Source organism: Macaca thibetana, chromosome 17, assembly GCF_024542745.1.
Source record: "Macaca thibetana thibetana isolate TM-01 chromosome 17, ASM2454274v1, whole genome shotgun sequence".
Lineage (NCBI taxonomy): Eukaryota > Metazoa > Chordata > Mammalia > Primates > Cercopithecidae > Macaca > Macaca thibetana.
Window position 1 is genome coordinate 8,705,183 of NC_065594.1, and position 14,836 is coordinate 8,720,018.

The 14,836-nt window shown below is 51.3% G+C and overlaps 1 protein-coding gene across 4 annotated transcripts in view; it reads right to left on the reverse strand.

Annotated features, from left to right (window-relative positions):
* The window catches only part of SLC7A1 (solute carrier family 7 member 1), an 85,325-nt gene that overhangs the window by 5,725 nt on the left and 64,764 nt on the right, over window positions 1-14,836 (reverse strand). For all 4 annotated transcript variants that reach the window (XM_050766861.1, XM_050766863.1, XM_050766862.1 and 1 more), the window contains 7 exons: window positions 9,123-9,244; window positions 8,265-8,487; window positions 7,307-7,446; window positions 4,302-4,404; window positions 2,435-2,652; window positions 2,003-2,169; window positions 992-1,100 (listed from right to left, as the gene is read on the reverse strand). In XM_050766861.1, coding sequence (XP_050622818.1) covers window positions 992-1,100; window positions 2,003-2,169; window positions 2,435-2,652; window positions 4,302-4,404; window positions 7,307-7,446; window positions 8,265-8,487; window positions 9,123-9,244 — 1,082 coding nt within the window. The remainder of the gene's footprint in view (window positions 1-991; window positions 1,101-2,002; window positions 2,170-2,434; window positions 2,653-4,301; window positions 4,405-7,306; window positions 7,447-8,264; window positions 8,488-9,122; window positions 9,245-14,836) is intronic.

Sequence of the window (14,836 nt, forward strand, 5' to 3'; positions counted from 1 at the left end):
TAATTGGGGCCACCTTGTGTGGCTGACACAGTAAAGAGGCCTGAAAGCAAGGACTCAGCCACCCAGCGCCCAGGAAAGGAGCTCAGGCTCCCAAACACAGGGGCTTCGACAGGGATGCTGGGAAGAGGCAGCCTCTGCCTTCACCAGGCCTTGAGGAACTGGCCAGTGGGCTGTGAGCAGTTTTTTCTCAGAAAGGCTCTAGGAGACGTCTGTCTAACTAGATATGGGCTGGATTTGCAGAGAATGAGGACACCCCCCCCAGTGCCAGCAGACAACAGGCCGCCAAGTACTTCCTGGAGGAAAAGCACCCCTCGAGGGTCCTGGGAGATGAGGCAGCAGCCATCTGCCCGCAGCATGCAAACTCGGGGCCGCAAGGCTGTAGGGACATGGTCCTGAGGGGCAACGGCCAGGGCCACTCTCCTGGCTATCAGCACGACGACTCGGATGCTGAAGGGAAGGAAATGAGTCGCTCCCCTCCAGCCCCTGGGCCAGACGTCCAGAGGGGTGGGACTCGGCTGGCCCTACAGGCTGCACCTACCCCTGGTGATCTATCTCATGTGGGAGCCCCTTAGCCCAGTGGCATCTCCCATAGGCTCCAAAGCACTCTCCTTCCACAAAGACGATGCCATCACAGAGAGCCCATGACACCCACCCCTGCCTGGGCCTACTGCCCATGCCAATCTGGTGCTGGGCAGGCGGGGGGCCGGGAGGCACAGGCCAGACTTCCCTGTCCGGGGTGAAAATAACTGGTACCTTATCTGCAGCAGACTCATCACTTTGTTCCTGTGAATACCAAGGTCTTGCCCAATGGAATAAATAGTTTGGGCAAGAGGCAATGAAAACAAAAAGTATCTAACAGGGAGGAGAGGACTCAGCCTACCAGGGATTCAGCATCATCTTCGAGAAAGCTGCTGACTGCATGTGCGTCATTCTGTTATGAAATCTGAAACAAGGGAGGCTCCCGAGAGATGCTGGCGGCAGCATCACATACCTATCAGCATCCACACGGCAAACCGCACCCAGGTGCCCTGGTCCAGCTGCATCATGAGATAGACGTTCACAAAGATGCTCAGGACGGGGAGCACTGGCAGGAAGGGAACCTGCAGAGACAGGAGGCGGTGTCAGTCCACGGCAGTGGCGCCAGTTCCAACAGTTCAGTAAAACTGTCTAGCAAAAGGCAGCACACCTGAGTGTGACGGGGACTGTCGGGCGAGCGTGGGGAAGAGAGAGGGAGCGCCCACCCCCACCCCCACCCCCCAACACACACCCCGCACCCAAACACACACACAAACACACCCAAGGGTCAATCTTAGTAGGTGGGGATTTGGTTCTAAGCTCGGAATGGCCAAGTGAGCTCCATTCTAATTTTCCTCTGTTGCGATTCTCCCGCTAAAGAAAGGACTAGAAGACAGACCTCCACTTTACCTCTCAGGTCAACAACCTTTTTTAGTATTTCTGTAATCTAAAAATGCAGAGGCCTTGCCCATCTCTGAGGCTTGGAAAACTCATGCGATCAACCTGAGCAGACATTTACGAGAAGTGTCGCACCGCCCCGGAGGGACTGCTCCACGGGGTCTGCTATTATATATACACTTAGGGGCAAGCGGCTTCATCAGCAGCACCCTTGATACTCTCTGGGGAAGAGGCGGCACATTTCACAAAACACTGACCATCAGGAACGCTTGTTTTCCAGACAATTCAGAAATGGATGCCGAACCTCCAGGTACTGACGAGGTCTCCCTTGGCCTGTGTCATGCAGGAAGGTGTCAGCCTGCCCTTGACTACTCAGGGAAACGTCCAGCGGAGGAGGGCTGCTGCCTCCCCTTCCAGGGTCTGGTCCTCTGTGTGCCTTCAGTGCCCGTGCCCCATATTACCTGAAGCTGGCTGACAAAATCCTTCCTCAGGAGCACCCAGGCCCGGCTGAGCCCACACAAGGCTGGTCCGGCAGCAGGAGGGCCAGGGTCTGTGTGCCAGGGTTCCTTCCCCAGGCCGAGCTGCTCACCTTAAATGAGAGCTTGGTCTTGCTCTCGGGCTGCCTCCAGATGACACCCGTGACCACGGCACAGAGGAGGGCAGATCCTGCGAGCATAAAGACTGCCCACAGCGCCCCTTTGGTGAGAGCCTCCCTTCCAAGCACCGTCACAATGCAGAAGGTGATGATGAGAACAGCTAAGGGGGAAGGAAGAGACAGAGCGAGCTGCAACTCAACCATTTCTCAATTTCCCACTGGCATCCGCTGCTCTCCCCTCAACTTGTGGCGAGAGAGGCTCCATTTCCGAAGGCATCAACTTCAGTTAGCACAGAGCAACTATGTCCCAGTCCAGGAGCGAGACAGATGCTCATCTTCTCTGGCACCTTCCCCCAACTCTAGCTCCACTGCCTAGACACCATGCAATGCCAACAAGCAAGGCCCCAGGGAAGGGCTAGCTCTTACCTATGAGGCTGGTTGAAATGTTCACAATGAGCCCGGAGATTTTGGAAGGCTCCATGTTTTTGGGCGAGAGTATGGTTTTCAGAGAGAACAGCTCTGCCTCTGGTAAAAAGCCCAGCTGGGAATCATTGCTGCTGGCCAGCTCATTTTGGTCTGCTTGATCTAACTCGTCAGAAGTACTGGCCATCTGGTATACCAGGTTAGGTTGCTCTGGCTGATACCTGGAAAGAAAGGTATTGTGTGACCACCATCATCCGCTTCAAGCAAAAGGACATGCACCAACTCAAGTTCTCAATAAGCCTCCAAAGTTAGCTGCCCGGGACACAAGGTATAAAATGGGAAGGATATAGTCAGATGCTGCGTTGTAGACAGACGAGGAGAGACCGGGAACACCACCTCCCACTGTTGCTTCTGGGGAACATCCCCCACGGTCTCTGCTTCGGGGTGACATGACCTCCACCATGAGCAGCCCAGAGGAATACCCTGAGAGATCTCTCTTGCTCTGAGAAGTGGCAGTGGCCCTCAGATGCTAAAGATATTAGGCCACTTCCCACAAAATTACTGCTGTAGGGAGCAAAAAGGAAGGAGAGAAATAGAAAGCAGTAACGCCAGGATCCTATTTGGCACAGAGAGCCAGAGAAATGCGGCTGCAGGCTGATGGATTTGAGAAATTCTGTTTGCGTGCCTTAATTGGATCAATTTATTTTAAAACTCCAAGTACCTCGGAGTAAGTAATTCTGTGCGGCTGGTCGGAGGGCCGAGCCTGCAGCATGATTTCCAAGACATGAGTTACCTGCCGGTGGAGCATCCGTTCTGAATGAGGTGCCTTATCTTCCCACCCAAAGTGAACAGAGTGCACATCTTTTCCACCAGCTTTGAAAAGCAGAGTGCTGTATGAATTATTTTGCATATGATCAATTCTAAGAGGGAGTATAAAGATATTAACCATTTTTGTACGGATTCGCTTGTGCAGCACCACTCGGTCAATTAAGAAAGTGGGGGACCTCAGAGAATCTTCTAGCGTTGGGCCTGTTGGGAAGAATAAGGGGTCCCCAATAGTCTTAGCTGATTCTACAGAGCTTCTGCTGAGGCTCAGCTCGGGCTTTATGTGCATCGGCTGCTGAGCACCTTGGAGATGCAATCAATGGCCTGGCAGGTGGGAATCCCTGAAAGGAGCAGGCTCTTGAGGGCAGACCGGTGCTGAGTGTCTCCATGAGCACCGGTTCTCAGGACGCCAGCTGCCCAGGGATGCGCTTTGGGAGTGGGCGCTGGGGCAGGTGAGAACACCGAGGCACCAAGCCCAGGCCCAAAGCAGCTTTACTGCGACTGCGAGAGGCTTGCCTGGCCCCAACCAGGCCACAACAAGCCGACTCCACAGTGTCCCTGAACATCAACCTAGGGCACCCCATGCCACGTAATGGGATTCATTCCTCCAGCCACAGTGCAACGAAGCTTCAGAAGCATTACGCTGACCTGGGTTTCACAGGCCTTGGGTTTCCCTAACTCCTACCAGGGCAGCCCTCAATCCTCTCTGTCCCAAGAATCTGAACCAAGTTGCAATCAGTCTTCAAAAATTCTGATCCCAGGATCCTGGCCTAATAGTTGGGCCGAGAATCTATTTCTATCCACCCAACATCTAGCCATAAAAATGAGGGCACACGATAGAGGGGGGTGAGGGGCCACCCCACTCTTGCCAAGGACGTCCTCCTAACTGGGCTCTCAACCCAGGTCCTCCCCTCTCCTTGGCAGCTCCCATTGGAGCCATCACCAACCTAAAAGTTTCATTCATCACATAAACCATAGCGGAACTGTGAAAAGGCTACCAGGTGCATCTGCATTCTGTCATGAAACCCCAAAAAGCCATACATACCGTAAGACCAACACACAGGCAGCCACCAACGAGTAAGCCAGGAGAGTGCCAATGGACATGAGGTCCACCAAGTCCTTCAGGTCAAAGAGGAAGGCCATCACAGCTGGGAAGAGACAGACACCAGGATCTGTGGATGGCTGTCTGCATGCACAGACAACCAGGACCACCACCACCTACCATCCAGGGCAGCGAAGGGGGCTGCTTTTACTCCCACTTTAAGCTTGATTAAAGTCAAGCTTCCCTTTAAGCTTGTGATTAAATCACAGACACAGTCCTCAATAGACAGTAATAATCATTAACATTTGTATAGAGAATACCTTCGCTCTTGTGATTTTAATGGCAACTTTGTAAGCCATCCTTACATTACAGATGTTAACATTCACACAGGTTAGGAGACTTATCTAAGATCACACAGCTCATAAGCATAGGTATAAGGATGTGAACTAGGTTCTTATGACTCTGAGTCCTGTGTGTCTTCCTCTAGACCATGCTGATTCACAGACTCATGTGCATCCATCCCATTGATCCATCCATTCTCCATCAATCCATCTATCCACCCATCTTTCATTCATCCACTCACCATCCATCAATCCATCTCATCCATCTGCCCATCTTCCATCCATCTCATCCATCTATCTATCCATCCATCCATTCATCCATCCCATCCACCCGTCCATCCATTCAGCATCTATCCATCTACCCATCTTCCATCCATCTCATCCATCCATTCATCCATCCCATCCACCCGTCCATCCATTCAGCATCTATCCATCTACCCATCTTCCATCCATCTCATCCATCTATCTATCCATCCATCCATCCCATCCACCCGTCCATCCATTCAGCATCTATCCATCTACCCATCTTCCATCCATCTCATCCATCCATCTATCCATCCATCCATTCATCCATCCCATCCACCCGTCCATCCATTCAGCATCTATCCATCTACCCATCTTCCATCCATCCAGCTCTGGTGAGAATGTGCCCATCACTGGGTTCTAGGCACTCACTATTGAACAGGGCAGACCACAGGCCCCAGCCTTCCGAGTGTACCCCACCAAGACACAGGCATCAGTGGGCAACAGTGCTGGATGATAAAGAAGGGCAGGTCTGGTGCTCTGGGGGGAATCACAGGGGGTCCTAACCCAGGCAGGCGAGCAGGAGAGCAGAGTTCTTCACATGTGAAGTCACTCACATGGAAGAAATCTGAAGAGCTGTTCTTAAACAATATAGTATCAGCCCCTATCACCGTGTCCCTGGCCTTTAAAATGAATGAAAACCTGCACCCTTATTTGAACATCTTTTGTGAGTTTTGGGAGAGTATGCATGTCTATGCATGTGGGTGTGTATGTCAAGTACTCATTAAAAAACAACTTGGCTAGATCTGCTTTGGGATATTTTCAAAACACATGCAATCAACACAAGCTAAAATATAAACACAAAACCATTATTTTTCCACAAATATCTCTCAAGCCCCTCTAGATCACTGCAACTAAAACAAATTTAAATGGAGAATAAAACATAAAATTAAAGAGCAATGAGGGAGGGCCTTTTGGATAATCAGAACAGCACCCAACTGTGCATGCCACAGATGCCGATGCTCCTACTCATGGGAAACTTGAGACTAATTTCTTCCATGTGAGGTGATTTTAGAAAATCAAATACTTATTTACCACTCCCACCAAATGAAAAGGGTAAATCCTGGATTTTGTGAATGGCACGTACTTCACAGTCCCTTCAAAGAGCATGATTTGATCTCCCTCTATCAGCAGGGGAAGGAAATTAAGGCCAGTCCTGAACATGATCAAATTCCAGGTAAAGACTGAGAAAACAATGACTATATCCAAATCCTTAATCCTGTAAATATACTGGTCACATTCTGGTGTATAGTGCCTCTCAATCTGACCACTGTAGTCACTCTCAAGAACATAGAATCACATAAAAAAAAGTTTCATAATTTAAAAATAGGTTTATTACATAATATTAATCCACAAAACTAAGCACAGTTTGCTAAAGGCATGAATGCTAATAAAACTTAGTGAATAATTCATTCATTTAAGAAGGTCAAGGGCCTTACCAATGGCTACTTGACAAGTTGCTGTGTTAGAAACTATGACTGATATCACATGCCCCAATTTGCCAAAAAGACCCACTGCTCTGCTCAGACCCTGGAAGGAGCTTGGCTACTTTGGCATGAAAACAATCCTGGAATCACAAGGCCGCTCCACCGTCCTGGGTGCACATCCTCACTTCACCTCCCTGGGCCTCCACTTCTACATCTGTACAGTGGGCTGGCGTCTGCCTTTCCGGGCTATGAAATGCAACCGCGAAAGAAGGAGACATAAAACCACAGGTACAGTGTGCACGCGAGCTTCCTTTTGGGTTCTCCTTTCCATCATCTACGGCCCTGGAACACCCACATGGCTCAGATTAGTCATCCATCAAAATGATCCTCTCAGCAATGATGCTCATCTGACAAGATGAAGCTCTACTGGGTCTGCTGTTACGTATAAACTTAGCGGCAAGCGGCTTCATCAGCAGCACCCTTGATACTCTCTGGGGAAGAGGCAGCACATTTCATAAGGGACACTTATTTTCCAGAGAATTCAGAAATGGATGCCGAATTTCCAGGTGCTGGCGAGGTCTCCCTTGGCCTGTGTCATGCAGGAAGGTGTCAGCCTGCCCTTGACTACTCAGGGAAATGTCCAGAAATGGGGGGAAAGGGTTTTGGGGGAATACTGTGTGTTCTAAGCTCTGCCCAATGAGATGAAAACCAGAGTGCAAGCTGTTCGAAAATTCTCTCCCATCCTCTGTCAAACTGGCCTCTGCCTTTTGTCAAAAGGTCAGTCAACTTGCAATGAACCAGGCTCCAAGTATGAAACCCAGGAGTTAAAAAGACCAGGTGAGATTACTCACAGACCAGAACAAGGCAAGATACCTCCCTAGGGAGTCATGACTCCACTGGCAAAATATTGACATGTGAAATGAGTTCTGGTACTCACCAGCAATGGCACCCGAGGCTAGTGTGGCGATTATTGGTGTTTTGGTCCTATCATTGACCTTAGCCAAGAATTTAAATAGCAGTCCATCCTCAGCCATGGCATAGATAACCCGAGGCATGGGAAACATGGAACCTAGAAGGCTAGATGGGGAGAGGCAAACCACGTGAGTGAACCTGGCTCATAAGGGATAAAGGCACCACATCCATCCATGCTCAGTTTACCACAGAGGAGAGGGAGTCTGAGCTCACCAAGAGCTGCCATCCCTCCACGCTGGGTGAGGCCTGTGGCTAAAAGACTTGGCATTTAGTAAATCAACCCCAGAAAGAGTACACACTGTGAGTAAGGGTTAAGGTAAAGAGTAGGGAACATCTATCTAACATACACTAGCATGAGACCCAGCACCGTCTTTACAGATGGAAAACTGTATTTATTCCTGCAATTATTTCTAGCTGAATCAAACAGAAAATACAAGCATCACTGCATTCATGAAGATTTCCCCATGGTAAATCAATATTTACCAAATAGCTCTGTTTATACAGGCTAAGAGGAAATACATTGGTGAAAATGTTTCTCATTAAAAGGCATTTATTCCCTTCTTCAAAGTAGCTTCTGCATGACAGCCAAACTGAGGGCCAAACTATGGTGTTCAAACAGGGAGCCTGTTCCAGGGACCAGATTTAGGGACAGAGAGCCAGTCCCTTGCTAAGCAGATGATGCTGAAAAGCCAGCCTCGGGTTCTTCAGGATGAAAATCTCAGTAACACAACTCTTGGGATGATGAATATTGACAAGGGTTTGAAAGCCACATGATCAAGGCTAGGTTGGGTGCTCGGTCTATTTCAAGGGTAAAGAATGCTGGCAGCCAACGTGTGTCTCGCACGGCTGTACCTGGTCTGCTACAGCCTAAGCCCTGCGGTGGTTCCACCCCTAGGAGCAGCCAGCACAGAAAGTCCTCTCACCTGGCAGAAAGAGCGCAGAGGGAGCCCACGGCCACTGCGTACTTGGCGCCTTCCCAGCCCACGTGCTTAAAGGCATCGGGCAGGGGGCTGTTATTGTCCAGGCAGAAGTAGGGCATCATGAGCGTGAGGGCGGCCGACACCCCGAAGTAGGCGATGAAGCAGATCAGGAGGGACGCCACGATCCCCACAGGGATGGCCTTCTGTGGGTTCTTCACCTCTTCACCTAGAAGCACCAAGGGGTTAGCAGAGGAGGGCACAGAGCAAGAGGCAGCGCATCTGCCCACGTGACACCCAAGGCCTCTCAGTGCCAGGGAACCCACGCAACACTACGTGAAACCTCCCCCCAGCGCTTGGCCCTGTGGCACTGGGGCCTCCTGTGCTTCCGGGAGCGGAGGGGTGGTGCTCAGGAAGACACAGCCGACAGCCCGCGGCCGTGCAGCAGCGCTCTCGGCTTGAATGTGGCGGTGCGGCCAAGGAAGAGACTTGCTTCCTTTGGCAGAGGAAATCTGGCCTGTTCAGTCCACCAGGATGACAATGTTGTGAATGGCCTCACTCCTCCCGGAAGATGCTCAGATAAGGAGTCAGGCCACAGCCACGCAGCTATGATCCCATTCTAACAGCGGAACCTTAGCCTCATTCAGGATGCAGCTTCCATCAGGCGTTGACACTTGGGGATGTGATGATGGTTTGAGGGTGGGAGGGGTTGGCAGGAAAGTACAAATCTACACGTCACTCATGTGTGAAAGAGTGGCGACCGGACCGTGCCAGCAAGGAGGGAAATGACAAGCCATGGGCAGCATTGGCTTGTCTGCCCGGGATGCAGGAGGACCCGGGACCGCAGTGGGCTGGCAGGCATACCTGTGGTGGCAATGCAGTCAAAGCCCACGAAGGCATAGAAGCAAGTCGCTGCCCCCGACAGGACACCAGAGAACCCGAAGGGCATGAATCCACCAACACCGGGCTTCCCTTCTTTTGTGTCACTAGAAAAAAGAGCCACAAACAAATGTCACGTCACTCGCTGCACAGTCTGGCGTAAGCAGCTGTGCTCATCTCCGGATACGAGCGGCACCTGGCAGTCAGCCCTCCCTGTTACTGCTGCCAGGCCCTGGGCTTCAGACACCGAATCCAGCCACAGCATGCTGACTCCGTGGGCACAGGCCTCCCTGATGTTCGTGGCCCAGGCTCACAAGGCTGCAGAGTATCGCCCTTTCCAGAAGCACCTTCTAAACAATGACTAGGGTAGGGAGATGTGGGGACTATGAGGCAGGAGTTCAACAGGAAATGGGGGAGAAACCAGCCACGCGGCCAGCCCCACACCCTTCTCCCCAGGACCCTCGGAGGAAGGATGCAGAGCCGCCAGCCAGTCCTATATTTACCAGGAATAAATACCCAGGTCCCATATTTACCAGGAACTCAATCTCCAAACAAGTAATTCCAGAGAAGCTAAGGCTAAACTAAAAGCCTCTGTCAGCAAAGGCATTCCTTAAGTGCCTGTATGCACAAGGTGGAGTCCAGGATGGCGCAGCTTTTGCCAGGTGTGTGGGTCCCAGGCACAGCTGGGCTCTGGCCCACGGGAGGGTCTCAGCACATCTTTGCTACACTGATGAATGCAAAGGCAAAATCAGCACAGTTTACAAACCCAGTAGTCCAGAAGAAGCAGGCTGCTTAAACATTCAGAAAACAGTCCCATAAATCTGACACCCGTTCTGAGACACGGTGCCCAGGTTCAGTGTGGCGCTATGGCCCCTCCCCGGGCCCCGTCGGGGGTCCTTCAAGCCCCTGTTCTGCGATGTACAAAGCCCTGGCCTGAGTCCCCCACATGCCGCGTTCTGGGGGTGCACCACGCCGTCAGTGCAGGTGGCTTCCCTGGCCACCATTGCCTGGTCAGAAGGCACATAGCCCCTGCTGGTCACCAAGTAACCCTAAGCTTTCTGCATCCGGCCCTCTGCTGCCACCCAAAAAGCAACTGCACTCCTTGTGGTTCAAGAAGGGCACCCCCTACTCCCACATCTTTGCCAGTCGCAGGGCCGCAGGCTTTCTGTCCTGTGCCAGGGTCCCACTGGCTGGCCTGGAGCCCTAGAGGATGCTCACCACCCACCTGTCACCCCCACTCAACCATACTGACAGCCGCCCAGCGGCACAGGACAACTTGCCCTAAACCTCATCAGCATGAAGAGAGGAACCCTATAGAATGCTCCCAATCCTATAAACACTGACGTTCCTCAGGTTGGCTGGGCAGCCCATTTGGTGAACTTTGCTTTCAGTGGGATTTACTGACTGGCTGATAAGACAGACAGACAGATAGGATGGACCCAACTTTCTAATAGGGATTAAGCCTTACTAATTCCTAGAGGATATTCACATCTCTCAGTTACAGAAACTGCCATGAAGACACTGCAAGTACATGCATGAGAAAGCTCATGTACATGTGGGGTTTACTGTGGTTCCATAAACAGTAACAAGAGGAAACCCCCAGAAATGTACAAGTGATGGATGTAGGAAAAACTGTGGCCAAACAAAATTTTAGTTTGTTGTGTTAGAGTATGACTAAAATTAGAAACCCAAGCAGCCCAGGACAGACAAGTCAGCAGAGCCACAGGACAGCAAAGGGCTGGAGCTGTGCCCACCTCATCCAAACCCCCTCGCCTCTCAGGCCACAGGCCCTGCCGGCTGCCCACTCCCACCCTGGCTAACGGCTTCTGTTATACAGTGGCCTATGCTGAAGACAAAACAGGTGACAACCAAATGGCTCAAGACGGGGAGGAGGAGGCCAAAAGAGGAGGGGACTCAAAAGTCAAAATGGCTTCTGTGGGCCCCACTTCGGTCCCCTGTGGTGGCCAGGGTGACAGACAGGCAGTGAAAAGCCTCCAGATCCCCACTCAGCTCCTATGACATCAAGAGCTAGCAACATGGCCTTGCATTAAAATAAATGCATGCCCACTTTGGGAGGCCGAGGCGGGAGAATCACCTGAGGCCATAAGTTAGGGACCAGCCTGGGCAACATAGTGAGACTGGGTTAGTGCAAATTTTTTTTTTCTAATTAGCTGGGTGTGGTGGCATGTGACTAGAGTCCCAGCTACTTGGGAAACTGAGGCAGGAGGATTGCTTGAGCCCAGGAGTTTGAGGCTGCCTTGATCCATGATTGTGCCACTGCAGCCCAGCCTGTGCCACTACACCCCAGCCTGCACAACACAGCAAAATCCTGTCTCTAAAATAAATTTTAAAAATTAAAAAATATATATAAATGAATGCTATCATGGATAGATGAGCTTTAGGCCACCACGAGGCAGAGGCACCTAGAAAGGTCCTGAAATTCCCATTTCAGGGCAAGTGGAAAGTGTAGGGAACTGCATACAGGATTAAATCCCAGAAACAGGTGAATTCACAGAAGAGGACTAAGAAGGGCTGGAATGTGTCTTCCTCACGCAGACAGGTAAAGCACGCACAACAATAAAAGCGCGGAGAGAAGGAAGCAAGGGGGATGGGTGAGTGCAAAGGAAGGAGGCAAAACAAAAGGCATCCTCCCTGGCTCCTCAGGACAGTTGCAGGAGACACTGGATAACCCTCCAGGTGACAGAACGTGGGTGAAGGCACGCGTGAGCATCCGAAAACCGGCCCCGCTGACTGTGACCCTGCCACACCTGCTCCTCGTACTGCACCTCACCTCAGGAGGACCTACCCCCGACCTCAGGAGGACCTACCCCCGACCTCAGGAGGACCTACCCCCGACCTCAGGAGGACCTACCCCCGACCTCAGGAGGACCTACCCCCGACCTCAGGAGGACCTACCCCGACCTCAGGAGGACCTACACCCGACCTCAGGAGGATCTATCCCCGACCTCAGGAGGACCTACCCCCGACCTCAGGAGGACCCAGGTGCCGGGACCCTGGGCAACCATAACAATGAACAAGGGCCTGATTTTAAAAAAAATTTGCAGGGTATGCTAGTAAGCGAGAACGCAAGGTGCAGAACAATATATACGGAATGCCGCGTTTTGTGTAAGAAAAAAGGAATAAAATATACATATCTGCATTTGCTTGTGCTTACACAGAGAGAAACTGGAAGCTTACACACACACACACAATTAGAAAGTTTACCTGTGGGGGTGGGAGATGAGGTGGATGAAGAAAGGAACGCATTGTAAATCTTTTTTTTAAAGCATTATGAACCACGTAGTATTTCACCTACTCAAAAAGTTAAATTCAACCTTTAAGATCGGGTGTTACTGATGCCAGTGGCAGAGTATTAACACAAAATAACCACAGAATCCATTCTAGAGGCGCAAACCAAAACATGTAGAGGTATTTCTCAACGGTCTCTTTCTATATAATCAATAACTAACCTTTTACATGCATGCGGCAGTTGTGTTCACTCATCATCTGGCAACTCACACGTGAAGGAGAAGGGCTGCCAAGAGCCCTCACCCAGCAAATGTTGCCCCGAGACAAAGTGAGCTTGAGTCCTGGTCTCAGCTCGGCGCTGCCTGCCCTGCAGCCTTTGACCAGCCCTTCTGTGTTCCAATCAGCTGGCCGCTCAGAAGCAGCAAAGACAAGGCCTGGCATAGAAAGGGGTCAGGCCCGAAGGTCTCCCACTGCATCAGCAGTGAACATCCTGCAGCAGGGCTCCGCCCCCCTCACTTACACCAGCCACCCTGACATCAACTGTTAGCTTTGCTCAAAAGCCACACTCCCCTGTTCTTCTACGTGGTAATAGAACACTTGTTTCAGCTGGACATATAAGCCTTAAGAACCAGGACTGCATGTTTCCCAGAGTCGCTAGCTACAAGGGGTAGCCATCTGGCTAAGTTCTGATGGAGGAGGTTTGAGCAGACATGGTGTCTGCGTCTGCTGAGAAACCCCAGGGGATGAAGTGGGGAGGCAGGGGGCCCTCTGCTGTTCCCTTCTCCATCCTGCTGGCCGGAGCGGGAAGAGCTGCCTTGGGCCCTGGGGCGTCTGGCCTGGATTCCTGGCCGGGTGAAGTGACGTGCTGGACTTACCACCCCCAGAGGTTGACCAAAGAGAACCAAACCCTTATCTTGTTGAAGCCAGTGTTATTTTGGGGCTTCCATCCTAACTGGCAGACACCATCCAACAAAACTTTCTCAACAGGCTTCCACGCGGGGTTGATGCTTCAACTATTGATTGCTGTGTCCACAGAACACTGGATGGGAATGCCAGTGGCAGCCTGAGTCAAAGGCATGAGGAGCCATCCAGACTGCAGGGTAACACTCCTCTTCACAGACCAACAGACAGACCGACCTAGTTCCTGGGGGCCTTCCCGGACGGCTAGAAGACAGCATCCTGAAATCACAGACCCACGTGGTCACACGGCCTCCCATGCAAGATGAAGCCCCCGTACGTTACATGGATTGGTTGGGCCGTGCCCTACTATTTCAGAGGAACAAGCAATTTCATGCAAGACTACATGGCTGTTGTCAGAAACACAAAGCTATGGCTGGAAAAACAAAAGACAGAAAGATGCTTAGAGATTTTAACAACATGACAGAGCATGCCAAGGAGACTCCAGTCCTGCAGAACGCCACCTTCTCACACAGCCGATCCCCTGCCGGCCCTGTGGTCAGGGCGCTGGGCCCTGGCAGTGAGGCCATCAGATGTAGCTAAGGGGGCCCCACCTGTGATCGGGGGTTGGGGCAACAAACGCTGCTTTGTCTGGGGGCCGGTACAGCTAGCTCATCATTACCAGGGCATCAGCGTGAGGATGACCAGTGAAAGTAAATACCATCGGCTGGCACAATCTCTTCATAAAAATAATAAAATTAAATCTCGATTGGCAACCAGTTAACAAGAGGTGCCCTTTATATTTCATTCCTGACCTGTAAATAGCAACCGCTCAAATACGCTCTCAGAGTTTTCAAAGGCTACTATGTTCCTTCAAGGCATATTTGGAACTGGCTTTACGCCACCGTAAACTAATGCGCATCCATAAATTTGGCATAAACATCACTCTGAAATGCTTGGGATGACATATTCAAAGTCTTCACTTCTCTGTCACAGAGTTTAGGAAGCAAGGGTATTCTTATTAGAACGGCTAACCACAAAATATTTGTGTTAGTGAAGTTTCGTGCACCGAGCGCCATAGTTTCCTGTTTCCATTCAAGTAGTCACACGTCAATGCCTGCCCACTGGTGACAACACTGGACAACATGGCTGGGCACCTGGCCCTGAACTAGTGACCAACTGGGCATACGTGACTGCTAAGATTCCCAACGTGGGATAGTGCTTCTCAGCCTCCCTTGCAGTTCGATGTGGCCCCCAGTGGACTCTTGCCCGTGGAATTTCTGTGTGTCTTCTGGTCTGTCCTGAATAGCCCTGAGCACTCTCCTCTACCCTCTCTTCTCCCTTCTGGAAGAGCTGGGTCACGCTTGTACCTACAGCCAGCTCTGACCGGGCAGATGAGGACAAGGTCCCAGAGCAAGACGGAGAAAGACGGAAGATGTCTGGGTCCACAGAGGCCTGTGGTAAAGCTGGCCAGCCAAGTTGGACGCTCATTTCAGGACTGAAAACATCTCTTTAAAGGCACTCCATTGTGGCACCTGGGGCGGCCTCTTTAT